General features: G+C 40.1%; 2 protein-coding genes across 4 annotated transcripts; both read right to left on the bottom strand.

The window, feature by feature from the left end:
- Positions 1–3824: 3824 nt before the first annotated feature.
- LOC115734766 (kinesin-like protein NACK1) lies at positions 3825–9582 on the bottom strand. 3 transcript variants are annotated; one of them, XM_030665675.2, is made up of 15 exons: positions 9409–9581; positions 8200–8548; positions 8023–8112; positions 7835–7935; positions 7565–7681; positions 7377–7458; positions 7195–7262; positions 7048–7107; positions 6840–6964; positions 6340–6538; positions 6091–6201; positions 5912–6004; positions 4872–5828; positions 4457–4776; positions 3825–4349 (listed from the first exon to the last, which is right to left on the bottom strand). In XM_030665675.2, the coding sequence occupies exons 2-15, from the start codon at positions 8435–8437 to the stop codon at positions 4022–4024; spliced, it is 2889 nt and encodes a 962-aa protein (XP_030521535.1). In that variant the 5' UTR covers positions 8438–8548; positions 9409–9581; the 3' UTR covers positions 3825–4021. The 3 variants fall into 3 exon arrangements, with proteins under 3 accessions (XP_030521535.1, XP_030521537.1, XP_048138640.1); XM_030665677.2 differs by having other exon boundaries at positions 9414–9581; XM_048282683.1 differs by lacking the exon at positions 8023–8112 and having other exon boundaries at positions 7835–7912; positions 8255–8548; positions 9409–9582.
- Positions 9583–11921: 2339 nt separating this feature from the next.
- On the bottom strand, positions 11922–15370 carry LOC115734661 (AP-3 complex subunit delta). Its single transcript, XM_048282067.1, is given in 2 exon segments — positions 11922–13911; positions 13913–15370. Coding segments are annotated over 2 exon segments (2886 nt in total). The 5' UTR covers positions 15179–15370; the 3' UTR covers positions 11922–12291.
- Positions 15371–17617: the final 2247 nt, after the last annotated feature.

Genomic DNA, 17617 nt, shown 5'->3' with positions numbered 1-17617 from the left:
AGTTTATGACTAAATTAGCACCAATAAAAGGTTTAGAACTTAATTTGCATCAATGCAAAAGGTTTATGACTGAATTGGTATAAAAAAAAGATTTTTGACTGAACCGGCATTAATGCAATAGATTTAAAACTTTTTTGACACTTCTCTCGAGATCAATCTAAACCCTATATTTTCAGTGAGGGGCATCGAACCCTCTATTTTACACTCTTTTTGCCATGCTTCTCGTAATGTCAGGTGGCATTTTTCAGTCTAAAATACATGTAAATTCAGGAATGAGGTTGCAAAAAGAGCCATTCATAAGAGAAGAGGAGAGACTATCAAATCTTGAAAAAGAAGAAGTGCAAAGTGTAGTTTCCTCCACAAGTGTGAATGTGGTTGCCTTACCCTAAAATCCTAGGAGCTTGATTACTAGTTCTCCCTCAAGTCACCAAGGAATCTAAAAGATTGCTACAGGGATAGTGGGGCAAAAAAAAACAGTTTTTCCTTCCCATATTTGTGTCTTTTCTTTATATTTTGTCGTTGAAAAGTACCCATCGATGTCCAAAATTTGTTTGATACATCCACATCCGACATTGCTTTCACTGTTTTAAAAAACAACTTTTGAAATTATATCTCCTCTATTCACCTATTTGATTATGAACTTCTTGTTTGATTTCCATACCCCAAAAAAAAAAAAAAAAATTCTTGTTTGATTTCGGACCAATCCACGATGTTCGCATTTTTCGAATGCACTTACAAGCCCCATTTTTCAACATTGCACGAATAACATGCGATGGTGTGCATATTGTCATTTTCTATCTCATTGTATTTGCATTAAATCAATAAGTTGATTTAGGAAAATATGTGGGAGGATAAAAGGTTGCTTGAATAATAATTGCATCAGCAATTGCTGTTCAAAACTTACCCCAGGATAGAAGAAAAAAAGGGTTTCCATAGTCAAAATTAGAGTGCCTGATATCATTGTGGGTGGGGCTCCCCTAATCATGATCCACTCCACCTTTTGAATTGCATGCTTGCTCGTTCAATAGGGCTTAATCACTCCCCTAATGATTGTCTTCTTGAGAAGGTGGCCTCACAATGATTAAGCTCCCATCAACAAATTCAATAGAAGCCACCATCAACTTCTCTCTAAGAATGTCTACATTTTTCAAGAAATTCACCATTTGGACAATAATAAATGGATCGTATCTAAGCATGCTTAATACCGAATAGTTTAGATTCCAATTTTATAAGATCCAATGTAGGACGCCTAACGTCCATATTAGCCATTTCTAGCTAAAATTGATCGAATGAACTCAATTGATAATTTGACATAAATACAAAAGGTTTATGACTAAATTGATCTAATTGAAAGAATTTTGGACTGGATTGACACTAATGCAATGGATTTATGACTTTTTTGACACCTTTTCCCATAATGATATAAATTCAAGCCATGCTGTACTCGAAATGTTAGATCTAACGAAGGGAAATGTGGTTGGGTGATTAAAAGTGCTGGTACAGAAATTTAAGTATTGCTTCCAACAAAAAGCTACACAATCACAAACATTCTATCTGAATCAGTGTGGCTATTGCAAGAACTGCCAAACCAGAGGCAGACAATGGACTTTATCCTCTGTCTACAGGCAAGCAATTCTGTGCCAGGCCTTCACAATAAAATATATTATAAATGAAAAGCTAATTGATCATCATATAGAATGATCTCACACATGTATAGATGGGTGAACCAGTGATGAGGAACTTGCATGATTGCCCAAATTTACTCATACCAGCATCACCGAAAGCACAAGAAATGGTCTCAAAAAGCTGCCTCCACGCTTCCATGCTTGGCTATCATTACCAAGATAAGTCAGCTGCTTCACATTGAGGGGGTGATTTACGTGCAATTTTTCTGTTTTTTTAGTAGCTTTCCAGGAGCCATATGGAAAAATGCCACCTCCTCATTTCACTTAGGATATCTTTCTTCATTGATAATATGATCTGCAATTCAGCAAGCTGCGTTTCACTGTTGCAAGTAGATCTTTGCCTTTTCCAAGTACATTTGCAGAGAGTGAAATGGGAAGGGAGCAAAAGGTAACCTTGGAGGAACCCCTTTTTCCTCCAAGTAGACGGCTTATTGGAAAATGATCAGAGTGTTCCATCGCAAATACAATCAGATCAGATCATGCAACCGACAAATCTTTCCGTAATCTTGGCACTCTTCTCATTCATATTCAGCTTTTGACGGCTTTTCAAAACAACAAAACAAGGATTTTCTGCTTTCCGGAAAGTGGGAAAAAGCCAAAACACTTTATGTATTCCCCTTAACAACTAGTTAGTGTTTTCCATAGTATTTTTATGCTGTCAAAATTATCATCTTTTGTAGGAACCAGATAGGAATCTACAAAACCAACTAATATGCTAAGTTTGCATTAGCAGGAAGGAATGAATTTATAGGATTTGAAGAAGGCAATTGTCCAAGAACTGGTATGGAACAGTACCAATACCAGTTCACTCCAGCCTACTCACTTATCCATTGAAGTCGAAGAACTTCCATGGGCACAACTTACATTGCCACATCTAGCCGTAAGCAGAACATGCATATCTGTTCATGCACAGATAAGAAGGTAGAATTTGAAATTCACCAGAGATCGCTTTTCAAACCACTCTTTCCTGCGCTGCTACCACTTGGGAGTGGAGAAATCAATTACTTATCCTCCTTTTTCTCAACTAACAAAGCAGATCAACCCATGTGAAAATTTTCAGCTTTCCTCCGATCCTAATCAGGGTAAAACATTTTTCATTTTACTGGTATTTTCACTATATATAGAGGGGCTACTTCCAACACACCTCACACCCTAAACCAATCATCTCTCTCTCTCTCTCTCTCTCTCTCGAAGCACACACCAAATGAAGGCACCATCCATTGTCTTCTGCTCTTTGCTATTGCTGCTTCTAGCTGATGCGCAGATCACTATGGCAGTAACATGCAAACCGACAGAACTTAGCTCGTGTGCTAACTCGATTGTGTCATCGACTCCACCATCTACACTATGCTGCACCAAAATCAAGGAGCAGGAACCCTGCCTTTGCCAGTACCTCAAGAATCCCAGCCTGAAGAAGTTTGTGAACTCTCCTAATGCCAGGAAGGTTGCTCGTACTTGTGGAACTCCATTTCCCAAATGCTGAGGCAGTTTAATCACAGAGCAGCTTTTCTTTAAAAGCATACTATATTACCTGGACCTTATTTTGGAGTGGAAATCTGAGTTGAGATTAGGCGGTAATGTACTTATAGTCCTGATGTGATTTTCAATATATATATATCAGTTCGTGTGGAGGCACTGCTTGTGATACGAATAAATTGGTCATCACCAAATGTACCCATCTCCAGTTTTTAGTGCTTCTTCCATGTATTTCTTGCCCATCTGCTGTTCATTAATGTACTTCCTGATCTACAGGAAGTTTCTTGTTAAGGAGTTAATAACAAACTACCAAGGCATAGATAAGCAAAAATATAAAGAATGTATGGCAGAAGTAGGTAGGAATTGGTGTTTCCTGATTATTAAGAAGGAATTTCGTGTTCATGAGTTACCGAGTACCAACCACAGCATCTGCTATTTCACATTAACCAACACTGATTGACGCCGGCCATGTGAGAATCCCGACACATCCCAGCCACTTAATTAATGCTTTTCATTTGCACGTCATAGTTGTGATTTAAAACTCACATTGCATACTACTTTCAAGTAATTCTACAATCACACAAAACTCCACTCCAAGTAAATAAGCGCAGTGAAGCACAATGAATCTGAAAAAGTGAAGATTGGGGGGGGGTGGTGTGGGTGGGGGAATAATCAATTTTCTTTATTCTGCTGATAAGAATTACAAAAGATAATATTGCCAAATGCTGATGTTGCATAATGTTCTAGAGGCACTCCATATTGGGGAAAAAAATCAGAACGCCGGAGAGTAGCTCCAAGTTCTATTTCCATGTACAAGAGAAGAGATATGAAAGGTGTACTTACAGAATCAATACTGTAGATTATAAATTAAGAAGGTTTGAGATTTGGTTCCACCCCATAATCCACGTCCTTTTATCAGCAGGAACAGCGAAATTAAGCTCAAACATCTCCTTTGACATGTTTCCACTTCCAGAAAACCCTACGAGTTTGGCCACTATCTCAGCACTTTCCTGTATATGTTGGGGATCATGAGGATCTGTCCAAAGTTTGCTTACAAACTGCAGCTTCCTCTGCTTCCCCTCAAGTGGCACATCCCATTTAATGTATAAGGCATCTCTCTCCTCTGCGGTCAAACGTGAGGTCAACCTTTTGGCCAGAAATTCCCTCTCCCGTTTCAATGCTCTAATGCTAAAAATAAGCAAGCCAATATGTTAGAATTTTACACAACTGATGATGCATAATAATTATGTCCCTCTGCGTTCGTGTGTGTGTGAGAGAGAGAAAGAGAGAGAAACCTTGATGATAGTGACACAATGGGCTCATCTCCCACATGCGCAGGACTTGCATTCCCAAGTTCTGCTAAGTGCTGCTGCAACCATGTCAAACGCCTAAGCTCCACTTCCATGTATATTTGATCAGCTGGATCCCCTTTGAATAACAGATAAAACTGCGTCCTGTGGATGATGGATACGAAGCACACATCCCATAGCTCAATGATTTGTTGCCTTTGCTCCTTGAAAGTTAAACTCCAGGGAAGCTGAGGCTGGTCTGGCTCATTCGTGTTATCATCTTGTAAATCATGTCCGGCTGCTTCATTTGCTTCGAGTTCCAACACCTACAGGGGCAGAAAATCCAAATGAGTGAAACTCGCTATGCATTAAATTAAAAGATGGTGATGAGATGTAAATCAAGAAACGGTCCCCAATGAACCTGGCAAACAAGAAGCTGCTTTTGGTATTGCAATTTGGCCACCCGTTCTTTCAGTTCAGTGACATATGCTCTTATGCTTCTCACATTCTCTTCAGCTGCATTTTGGAACATTTGCTGCATTTTCCTCATATTAACTGAACTTGAACGGCGATAACCCGGAGGTCCTTCCTTTGATGTGACTTCTCCGTCTTCATTCTTTGCAGTATTCTCTTTCTCATGTTCATGCAAGGAATCCTTAGAAACAGTCTCGCAGTTGTTCTCAGGAGCTCTATTCTCAGAATCAGCCTCCAGAATTTGTCTAGAAGCTGATAGAGGAGAGCAAGGAGATTTTATGAAATTTGAACGGTTAGCACTGTTGCTGGAAGCCAAAGGAAGCAGCTTTTTCCTTTTTGTGTGACTCTTTGCCTTAGGTGTTGCTTCGTTGTTGCCATTCTGAAGGTTGCTTGGAAGAGACATCACCAGTTTATCAATAGACTTCTGGACATTTTCAAGCTGCTCCTCAAGATCTGCAATGTTGCTTCCTTGTGAATGAAGTCTTGTTATCTCATCCTTAAGATTAGCACTGACACTTTTGTGAGTTGCAATGACATTTCCAACTTCAACTTCCTTGGGTGCTGCTGATCTGACGGCACACATTTCCCTTATTTCTGCTTGCAGCTTTGCAATTGTCTCAGCTGCATCTTGATTTCCCAGCCTATGACAAGCGACTTCTTTTTGTAGTACTTCGAGAGCTCGATTTGCTTCGTCTCTGAGCTGGTCCTGGAGATTCTCAAGTTTGCGAATCTCATGCATGAGTGTGAAGGGAGCAGTTGACGATTGCCTCATAGATAGTCTCAGCAATTTGTTCCGTGGCCTGTCACTGCGGCTCAGTCCCCTTCCTTCTTCCGGTGTCAATGTACCAGCATAAGAAAGGCATTTCTTCACTGAAGGACAAGGCGATTCAAGTACATTTTGGCCCTATAAATTTAGATTATGCGTAAGCTAATGATGAAAATGGGGTGGCACGAAGGAAAAGAAGAAAATAAGTAGTAAGAGGATACCTGCCCATCCTCTTCGAATTTTTTGCGCAGCTCATCAACCTGTGTTTGTGCAAGATCTCTTTGGCGTCTCAATTCCTGAATCTCCAGTTCCATCTACAGAGATTCAGAAAAGAACAGTAGGCCTTATGAGTTAATTCTCTTACAGAACTACACATGGGATCTATGTTTTCTCAATTCACCTCTTGAATTTTCTGATCTTTTTCCTTCGCCGGATCAGGGGTTCGGAGCTCAGCTTCCAATCTTGCAACTTCCTTTTGTAGATGCTTCACCAACTGCTTATCTGAAACGACCTATGAAAGAAGGAAAGACGACCAAAGTTAAAATCAGTGCAAGAGCTCTCATACTTCAATCAGAATAAAATGATATTTGAATTATTCAAGAGCTCTTTTACTACAATCAGAATAAAATGATGTTTGAATTATCATTACCATGTTTACTTGAGCATTGTTTGTCACTTCCTTCGCTCTAGTAGCGAAGAAGAGAGTGTTTCGCGATTGTTCAACATGGCTAAGCGCCGGGCTCAAGGTACAAATAATTGCAGTTCGTGCATTTCCACCAAGAGAGTGCTGCAGTATCCGTGTCAGCTTTGAATCTCGGTAGGGTACATGGCCGCTTCTTTTTCCAACACTGCAGAAGACAATGCATCATAATGTTCAGGAAATAAGGTAACTGACAATTTTTCAAGGCAAAATATTCACTGAAATCCTAACAGGCCAAAAGAACGCTATCTTGTGAGTGATAACAGAAGAATTGGACTTGGCCAAAAATAAACCAACATAATTGAAGCCTAATGTTAACAGATAATGTGAAACTGCATATTAAACTACCAGTAATATATTGAAACCTGTTTTGTGTTGAGATGCACTTCACCATATCAACAGGTAAAGGTAAAAGGAGAAGGAATTTGCTGACTCTTATGAAGTCTGACCTGAGCTTTCTAATCACTGTTGTCAAAGTCATCAAACTAAGGTTGATGTGGCAGCCTTCCCTGAGTCTAGCACCATCAGCATGTGTCTGTGAGGCTCTTTCACTTCCAGCTAGATCAACAAAGTTCTGCAGGTCATTCATCCAGCATTTGTTACCATCAAATATTTATTTTACAGTAAAAGAGCAAATAGAAAATTACAAGGACTTACCAGGCTTGCAATGAAAGATCTAACACAATCTGAGTTTTCACGAAGAGTGCTTTCGATCGTCTGCATGCCAAAACAATAATTCACATTTTGGATACCATAAAACATTCCCGAGGTTGCATCTTTAAAAAGTTTTAGCAGGTTACTGACCAGCCGTATAATCTGGTGTGACCGTGAGCTGTTATCATTCAAGGCTGTTTCACCAACTTGTCTTTGAGCTACAAAAGAGATGGATTGGTTGATTGTCTTGGTGACATATAATTCCAAGCATAAGGAAAAAAAGAAAAAAAAAGAAAACTAAGGAGAATCAAGTCAAAGCTTCATTGATCTACCTTCACAAATGCTTATCAAATGCCTTAAGTGCTGATCATTCTTTGCTTTCTCCTCAACCAACTTCTCCACAACAGTTCCTTTCTGCAAGATGCACAATGTTACTGGTAAACAGAAAAGAGAAATAACAGAGAAAAAGAAAGATGTCACATTGTGAGCCAGAATATTAGAAATGGATATGTTTTAATACCTCTGGATCATCTAAGAGCTTAAGATTGCGTCCCGATTCTGAATTTAGCAAATCCTTGACATTTTCATTGTATATTTCCAAGCCAGAGATCTTTATGGTAAAATCTCTCTCCGGTGTCTGCAATCAAGCCAGAAGAACATCAGTAAGCATAACATAACACAGTGGCCAAGTAGCAGCCTCTACACAGAGACAGAATGTGAAGATATCTAGGCTTTTAGCATGACAAATAAGATACAGCAGCAAAAAACAAAAAAAGCTAGCGATGCTTACATTGACTATATGCTGGTAAATATCATTCACAGCCTTCTCTGTTATGCCTCGCATCGTATAGGTCTTACCACTGCTAGTTTGTCCATATGCAAAAATGGTTGCTGCAGGAGACACATTTGTCATTTCTCAATGAATATACACAATTTTTAGCTGAACTCAGGAAAGATTAGGTGTGGTTAGAACATTACCATTTATACCCATTAAAGCTGATAAAGCCACATTCTTCACCCCTTCCTCATAGACAGATTCGGTCAAGCTTAAAGGACCAAAAACTCTATCTGGAGAAATGGATACATTATCACTCAACATCATTCACCAAAACTTCAGCTTAGAAGAGATCGCAAGATTAAAAGACAAAAGCATACCAAATGTGAACGAAGCAGGTTGAGCTACTCGTTCCTGGGGTTGCGGCTTATAGACAATGTTATGGTCATCAGCACACTCCCATGCAACTTGGTCTTTTGCTAACTGTTCCCTTTTGTTTAATGGCCTGAGACGAACTGTGACCACGATCTTCTCTTCCCTGGATCTAGGGCCTCCTGGTGTTGAAACAGGTGTTCTTTCCACTTTTGAGGCTGGTGTTCCAGGAGCTCTAACTGTCATCTTTATCTTTGTGTCCCCTTAGACGATCAAGCAGAAGACTATGGTGAAGCCTCCACAAGAGAGGCTTAAGATGACCCTTGAGTCTGATTTTGACAGCCCAAAAGGTGTAATCTACAATAGGAGAGCAAGTTTTCAGCATAGAGGAACATATCACTGCCAACCTACACAAACTAGACTTAGTAAGTGATTTGATAGTGCTTGCACATCCTAGCTCCCCACAGAAACTGTCTTTTGAAATAGAAAATAAATGGTGGGAAAAACCATTGCTCTAGCACTCAGCGATCCCATGAGCTAGCATCAGTATATCCGATTTCAATTTGACTATAACACAGTTAAATGGACATACTACTCAGAAAAAAACCGAAGATATTTCGACCGAAGCGAAATTACTCAAGGGGCTAGACATAGAAAAGCCATATGCATTCTTATATCTTCCCTCCCACCCGCTAATCACATAAATGCGATCCAAGAAACTTTCCGATCCAACTTCATAATTCCGACAACTTCCTTGTTCTATATCTTAATTAGATCCAGATCAGACAATCATGTTGCATTTCCCTTTGTACATCCTCTTCCCTATGGAAGAGAAACAACTCCAAGACCAGAGCACAATTGAGAAGCTTCATCGCCTTTTCATCTGCAACTTTCTTCTCTACGTCGAAGAACAATCTCTCTAAGACTGGAGTTCATGGTTGCCTAAGTTTGCTAAGATCTGCTAGCTACTCAACTATTCCAGACTGACCCGGCTCAGTCCAGACACAGTCAATTCTCTCTTTAAAAAGCAAGTCCAATCGCAACCAGAACCACTAAAAGACAAACCACCCCTTAACCAGCGAAACTAGAACTCTAATCTTCCTCCCACCCCGCATTTGTTGCACACACGTCTGTTCATTCGCCGCAAACAGAATCAATCACCTTGGACAACTCGGACACAATTCGAGTAGACGTTCAACGACAAGAACTGCGATTACCTCACCTGAACGGCAGGGATACTCGAAAAATTCGGCGGGCAACTTCGACTCTAACAAAAACCAAAACCAGGCCTTCTTTACGCAAAATCCAGAGGAAGGTCGATGAGGGTTCTAGAGAGAGAGAGAGAGAGAGAAGAGAGAGAGCAAGTGAGACAGGTTTTGGAGAGAGAGAGAGACAGAGGGAGAGCGAGCGTGCTTGGTCTGGGATTCCGATTTGAACCTGGGCTCTAACGGCTAGTTCTAATTTCTCGCGTTCTTTCAGGGTCAATTTCTCGTGCGGTCGCAGGGCGAAATGACTCGTCATAAAATAACGGTAATATGAAATTGCTTTTGTCGATTTTATTTGTTTAGCCTGTGATTTACGTTTCGTGATTTGGTCAGCAGACCGAAGCGGGACCCAGGTGCTGAGATTTCAACGGCTATCATTTGACGTTAAATTTGCTTTCAACTTTCCGACAAAATTGTGGAATGTTCTGCAAGTGTCTTGATTTTTTGCGTTATGTACTAAACTCGCTCAATTCGACCATGGTTAATTTTAGCATCGCTTGCTGCCGCGGGATAATGAAAATCCTTATAATGATGAAGGCCTTTAAAAGAATATTTTAAAAAAGAGAAGACAGTCTGTTATTTCAAAATTTACCTTATAATGATTTGGGCGAGGGCTGCGAACCCTCAATAGCCTCCTCCTAACAGCCCTAATAAAAAAAGAAATAAAAAATTATTAAAATACTAAAAAAATTAATATTTTGAAAATTATTAAAATATTATTAAATATTTGTAATTAAATATTGTCAATACAAAAATTTTAAGACTCAATTAGCCAAAAAAAATTTAAGATTGAATTGATACACTTTTTGGCCAAATTAAAGGTTTAAAAGAGTATTCTAAAAATGAAAAGCCTATTTTTTATTTCAAAAAATTTCATGTTTAAGGGTAATAACAAATATTTGCAATGATTTTCTGGCAACATATCACAAATTGAAAAAAAACTTTGAACATTGTATTTCATGTTACAATTTTAAAAATTCTCAATGGTTTCCGTATATTTTACAAGCCTTTATCAACATTGTTAAAGTACTAATATTAATCTAACTAGGATGCGGTTCCCGATCCCAAAAACATCGGCATTTAAAAGAATATTTTAAAAATGTGAAGACTATTTGTTAATTCAAAAAAATTTTATAATTTCATGTTTATCAATCGTACATAAGCAAAATATTTGCAAGTGATTTTCAAATTTAACCACGTTCACTATCAATGAACTTGAATAAATAAACCAAATATCAGAACAATTAATTTGTATTTCATTAAATTTGTTACATAGATTTTTAAAATTCTCAACGGTTTTCGTATATTTTACAAGCCTTTACCAACATTGTTAAGGTACTAATATTAATCTAACCTACTTCAAAAATTTTATTTTAAGATCGCAGAATAATTACCTCAAACAGGGCGCTTGTTGATAAGTGTATCAAGAAAAATGGCATATAGAAAAAAGGGTTCGTCTTAGGATCATCAAATTTTAGTAAGCATCCTCCACTTAATCAAAAGGGTATAGATAAAGAACGCCAAAATTCTCATTAATCAAGCATTCTTTCTCGAAGTGGGACTTTATTTCCACGACTCGAATAGCCTAGATCCACAGCCCTTTGTGCAAAGAGACTAAATTGCCCTTCCGGAGCCAAAAGCAAACTAATCACTGCTTGCTTTGGGTGCAATTACTCGCTTCTCTTCATGAGAAAAGTAGCAGACACAGGCCACAGCACTCTGGACTGATATCAGCTAGAGTTGCGATTACAAAGAGGAGCACAGAATGTTTGCTGTTGTTGGTAAGCATAAGAAAGAAAAATAAGGGTGATTCCACTACCTAGATCTTGATCGTTCTGGCAGCTAGTTGGATGGCACCGGCATCCCTTGTAATCGAAACCCAGAAAAATGAAAATAGAACTGCTGACAAAGCCAAAGTTTCCCCCTAATAATATCCCGTCTTACCAGCACGTTAACTCGACATTGATTTGCACATTAGAGGAACTCACCACAGAGGCCATGTAACATTTCCATAGGAGTAGAAGCTCTTGAAATTTGAGCATGCTCGATATTCAGCAAACTCACGGTATTCATAGCCATATACATGCTGCATAAGATGGGACTAAACAAGAGACAGATGAACACATCTGTTCAATGAAGCCCAAACCGTACCTTCACTTACAGAGAGGGAACACCACCACTGGCCATCATGTTATATTGGCTTGAGTTGAGATTTTCTAGCTTTTGGAACACGTAATGAGAGGATGCTGCCCCATGGATCTGCCTCAGGTCACAAAAGTCATGCCCCAACTAATCAGTGCTTAAAGACCTTCAAGAGTAGTCATTAGTCTATCTGAGCAATCCAAGTCGCAGCGCATAGACAAAGTCATTGCGTGCTCTTCAATACTTTCAACAACCTTAGCCTCTAGGATCAGAGTACACAGTACATAATGTGCATTGTAGCTAAGGAACAACTAAAAAAGACAGGAGGATAAGCAATTCTTCCATCAACTAAAGTCAAGTTGTATAAATTACACTTCAGCAAATAAAAGATTCATATTCAGAGATTGCAAAATATTCAGTGATGGAAAATTCTGCATGCTGCAGACGGAATTTACACGAAGTTCACTGGGCCAGAGCAACAAAATAAAATCTCAAACAGCTCATCTTCACAGCTATAAAATTGTGTAACAAAAGAAACCAATCAGAGATTTCATGATGAACAAGCTATATCAGGAGAAAAAAAATGTGTAAACTACAGCAGAGCTAAACCTAGAACTTGTAGTCTCAATGCAGGTTTGAGATGCAAAAGAAGAAATTCAACAGTTGAAGAAGACAAACTCACATAATTCAATGCTATAAAAGAAAATCCGGGATAACTGGTGTTTGAACAATAACGTCTGAGGAGCCTTCTGCTTTTTGTCGGCTCTTCTGCCGGCCATGACGATGACTGCTCTTTGACTTCACTTTTCCACCATGTTCTTCTTTTTCCATGCCAAGTTTCTCTGGACTCGTCTGTCCTCTCTCTTTTCGATGGGGCCGTTGTTTGCTTCTTCTAGAACTAGATTTTCGATGGCGAGAATGTTCCATGTCATGCATGTTCTCTTTCGAGTCCAGAGGATCCATGTTTACCTTCTCTTTTCCTTTTATTGAACTGGATAACTTCACAGCATCGTCACCTAATAGAATATCTCGCACAGCCCCTGATAGTAAATCATCCCTTGAATCTTGTTTCTTTGGTACAGCAAGGACCAATTCTCCTTCATCGAGTTTAACTACAACAGGCCTTGGTTTTGCATAATTTGGCTTTTTCTTTGACACAAGCGATTGAGCTGTGAGCCTAACAAAGTCTTCAGGATCATCTTGATTAGTAGTTTCACCTGATTTAAGGTCATTTGCAGGCGGATAATCATTTGATATAGTTCCATTTCCTTCTGAAGGGAGATAATATAAGCCATGCCTCTTACGGTGCTCTGCAAGCAGAGACGTGGATTCATTCGATGCTTCAGAATCTTCCTTGCTTTGCACGTTAGAAGAAGCAGGATCCATTCTCTCAGCATAATAAGGACTCTCAAGAGAAAATGAATTTGATGAAGGTAATTTAACATCACCCATGATCTCATCTAAGTCAGCAAGATTATCCTTGAGAACTAGACCATCTGGTATTGGAACCCTATCTTGGGCACTCGTTGAGACAGGACCAAGCTCTTCAGAGAAAGCATCATCCATCAATTTGATCAGTTCTAGAACTTCAAGTTCTTCTTTCTCCAAAACCATTTCACTCTGGAACTGAGCAGGCATTTCTCGTTTAAGCACTTCAATCAGACCCAGTATGTTACATGCCCTCTCAAGAATTTCTACCTCAAGGCTTCCCGATAATGGTCTCATGGCCACTTCAACTAGATTTAACAGGTTCACAATAGATTCCCGTGTAAAACCATTCTTTCTGAAAGAAACAAATTTAGAAGTCTGACCATCGCCATCAGCCACAGTGCCAATGTCTTCCACGGAAATATCTGCAGATGGCCGATCTAAGACCCCAGGATTGAAAGCTTCATCATGCTCACTCTCAATAGGTGCTCTAACACTTGCTAAATCAGAGGCTTCAGAATTTTCCATTTGAGAGGCTTGAACTCCCGGCTCCAAATCAGCAAGAGTCTCAGTTTGAGATAGATAAGAATTTACAGAAAAAACTAAAATTTTGAGAACTGACTGCAGATAGACTGCTCTAATTGAATTGGGCAGAAGACTTGCACGGGGCTGTATAAGTGCCTCAGCAAGCTCAAAAGGGTTCAATGAGAACTCAACATACTCCCCAGAGACCCACGCAGCAGCAGATAGGACCCTATGCAAGAAAGGATTTCCAAGTAGTGCAGGGTCAATCAGCAAACTGCGAGCAACACGAACAAGTTCCGGCCTCGCATCTCTGACCCTCATCCCAACATCAATAAGCTGAGACTCAATTTCCTCCCCCTTTCTGGCAATGGGGAGTCCTGGACATTTCTCCGAGAAGTGATACGTACCAGTCAAAATCCACCACTATTTCATAAAAATTTCTCGAACAAGTAGATAATAAGGATCCAAGAATCTCATTGCAAAACTCAGGGTCAGATTTAAGAGCATAATTGACCAAGACCCTGGAAATCTCAACAATACTACTCTCAGAGACCATAGCCATCACAAGACCCAAGGACTCAAGCTTAATATTTGCATCCTCGTCACTCAAAGACTTGATCACTACCTCCTTGTTCTCCAACACAGCCCACAAGTGCTTAGGCGGGACAATGGAGAGCGCATGCAACCCAAGATACTTCAGATTTGGATCGTCTTCCAATAAGAATTCCCGAATCTTTGCAACCGCGAGCTTCACTGCAGATTCATACTCACTCAAGCTCCCCACCACAGTTCTGACACACTCAAACATGAGAGATTTTGCACCAGTCCTCCTCATATGCTCGCATATAGGCTCCACCACCTTCTTTGCCAGCCTAGGCTCCAGAGGAGCCAATTTAGCAAAAATTTTCAACACCTTAATCAACACCCAATTGTTCTTTGAGTCCACCAATATCCTGTAAAACTCAGGGGCCAAAGGCAAATATGAAGGTGGATCCTTTGCCGCCAACTCACAGAACACCCCGACTGTGGCTGACAAACTCTGCGGATCAGAACTCTCCAAATTCTCTACCAAACGCTTAAAGCAAACCCTAACCGCATCTGGGTATTTCTCAAACAACCTCATGGTGACCCCTATGGATTTCTTTCTAACGAAAACCTTGCTGCTAGACAACAAAGTGAAAATCTCAGGGGTTAAATCCCTAGCGAGGTCAACCGTACCAATCTTGGCCAAGCATTCGAGTGCCAAACTCGCCTCATACTCATTAACACTAGTCAAGTCCTTGCGAAGCTGGTTAGTGATGAGAAGCAAAACAGGGGTGCTTTCGTTGAAAGATTGAGAAGCAGCGACGTACCCAACTCGCTTCTCGGCGAACCGAGAAGAGGACATGCACTCGACGGCGTGAAAAGCGGCCCACGACATGTCCGCGGCGTGGAGGGAATTGAGGTACGTGAGCTTCTGGAGCGCGATCGATTTGGTATGAAGATCGGTCGATTTGATCTCTCTGCGGATTTCTTCCATGGCCTTGGAGATGAAGGCCGATTCCCCGATCAACTGGAGCCGCATGCCCTTGATGAGGTCCTCCAGCGTGCGCTGGAAAAGGGTCTCCATGATCGACGAGCCCGCCATTATAATGGACCGAAATGATCGATCTTGATTAGCTTTTGGAGGTTCAGATCGATGCCCAGATTGAGCTTCGGCGCGAACTGGTGGTGATCTTGAAGGAGGGAGTTGGGGCTTTGGGCATTGGGAAGAAGGCCGCTTTTAGCGCCAGCATGTGGAGAATTGGTGCGAGTCGAGGCTGCTCGCGTCTTCAGCTGGGAATCGCGAAAATCTGAAAAAGCAGAGGGCTTTCCTTTGGAGTTAAATTCTTGGTGCTGTAAGCGCTGTTGCACTTGCATTTTCACCAAAATTTGCTTTTCGGGTAGATATATGATCGACAAGTGCCTACTCTATTTACAGTTTTCCAATGCGTTGTTTCCTCGTATCATATGTAATAAATCTTTCACGGATCCAAGCATTCTTTTTTTTTTATCCGGTGGCGAACGAGAGGAGGGATATTATTCTTGTGTACGAAAATTTTAAAAAAAAATTAAACTTTTGGAATATCTATCTTATACTCAATGTAAAAGCACAACAACATATATCGATTCAAGAAACTTTTGGAAAATCAAATCGTATACATTACACGTCTAAAATGGGTTAACAGATGTGGTATGAGATCTTCTCGTAACAAATTCTTAACATGAATTTAGAATATGGTTGCTTCAATCATAATGAGAAATTAAAAGGCAGACATCCTACTGTTATAAACTTATTACCATAGTAGACAACACGTGTACTATGAAATTTACTGTCTAATAGAGATTATTGGAAATTATATGAGATAATATCATTTTTCTTTCCCCAAAGTAAAGAAGTAGTAAACAAGATAACAAAATGTCCACACATCTCACGAAACCATGTCGAAGAGGATATGAAAGAGACAGACATTTCTTCCCCAAAACTCTCCAAGACGATGCACTGATATTTAGACTTCTTTTTTCAACTCCTTGGGAGAAGGAAGACAATCAATTAGCAAGATCAAGAAAGACGATTTTTTTTCCTTTTTCGTTGCAGCTCAAGACCGTAGACCAAAGTCCAAAGACGCAATTCTCGCTGATTGTGTGGTCAACTCTGTCCCACGAATGTTAAAGTTTGTTCATTGAGGACGTGATTGCCATTTCTTCCTTGATAATGATATAGCCCACCATGTGTTCTTCAGATGGTTTCATCTCTGAGTTAATCTGTTCTGTTATCAGCTGCCATCTACAATGTTTGTCTGCGTCATAGTTTCTTAATTTTCTTTTGGTGACCCTAACAGTTGGATAGTGTAGTGATGTGAGAATGGAAGTAAGTCGTTGCCCTTTGGGTCTCCCTGTTATGACCGGTTCTGAATCCATAATGCTTGTAGGTTAACAATAGTTGAACTTGAAGTTGGTTTCCATATGTGCGGCTTTTGCTGGTGGCTTGCATTTTTGCGCAGTCATTTAGCAATCTGCCTGTCAGAGAGAGGGAGAGGGAGAGGGAGAGATCTAAATGAGATCCGTATTCAAGTGGCAAATACAATGAAAGTAGGTAGATAGGAGAAGCTCTCTACTTGTCTGAGGTGGGCTTTCTACAAGATAGTTTCATGAACAACTGCTAAAATTTTTACCTGGAGAAAATCTCATTGTTCACAGCACTGCCTGGTGCATTTTTACCTCCTCTGTCGAACTTCTTGAACTGGAAAGGCATGTACTTCATTTCTAGTTTTGAAGGCAAGTGGCAACTCTAGTTCCTGCAGGAGAGACATTAGCTTGTCGCAATTGGAAATTTCTAGTCGGGAGAGACAAGGCACTGATCCCTTATCCATCTTCCACTCCTTTAGGTTGTCCGTGTAATTTAGGACTAGAGACTTGAGTAGGGGAAAACTGCTGCCACTGCGAACCATTTCGTTTCCTTGATAGGCATGCCTTGTTAGTAAAAAAAAAAATCTTCAAGTTTGGCAGCTCCCCTAATATGGGCATTGGATATTCCTCAAGTTCAGAATCCTCAAAGGTTAATTTGGTGATACGTGGAGGGAATTGGTTCGGCATCGGTAAGTTCTTTAGCTTACACTCCACATGCAACTCGTGAATGTGAGGACAACCCAATAGGACTTCCGTTAAGTTGATCTCTCCAATGAATCCCTGGGAAGTATTCTTCAATGACAAGAATCGGAGACGGCTTAATGTTGTTCCTGATGTCTTGAAGCTTTTACACAACTCATTGAAATATCTAGGGTTACTTAGTTCCTGCTTTCTAAGATTGGTCAACTTGAGGAGGTCCATTACCGGACTCATCTCTGCTGGAAAGTTCACCAATATCTGCAGGTTAATTATAAAATACCCAGGTAAATATAAGTTTCTCAGACCTTCGATCTTCCAGATCACATTTAGTGTTGCGCGGAACAAGCGATCGAACAATAAAATAGACAGAACAAGAAAATAAATCGGACACTAGATGTACGTGGTTCGGTCGTAGAGACCTACGTCCACGGGGAGAGCA

Source organism: Rhodamnia argentea, chromosome 7, assembly GCF_020921035.1.
Source record: "Rhodamnia argentea isolate NSW1041297 chromosome 7, ASM2092103v1, whole genome shotgun sequence".
Taxonomy (NCBI): Eukaryota; Viridiplantae; Streptophyta; class Magnoliopsida; order Myrtales; family Myrtaceae; genus Rhodamnia; species Rhodamnia argentea.
Note: the sequence above shows the minus strand (reverse complement) of the source record. Positions and strands in the feature narration are given on the sequence as shown.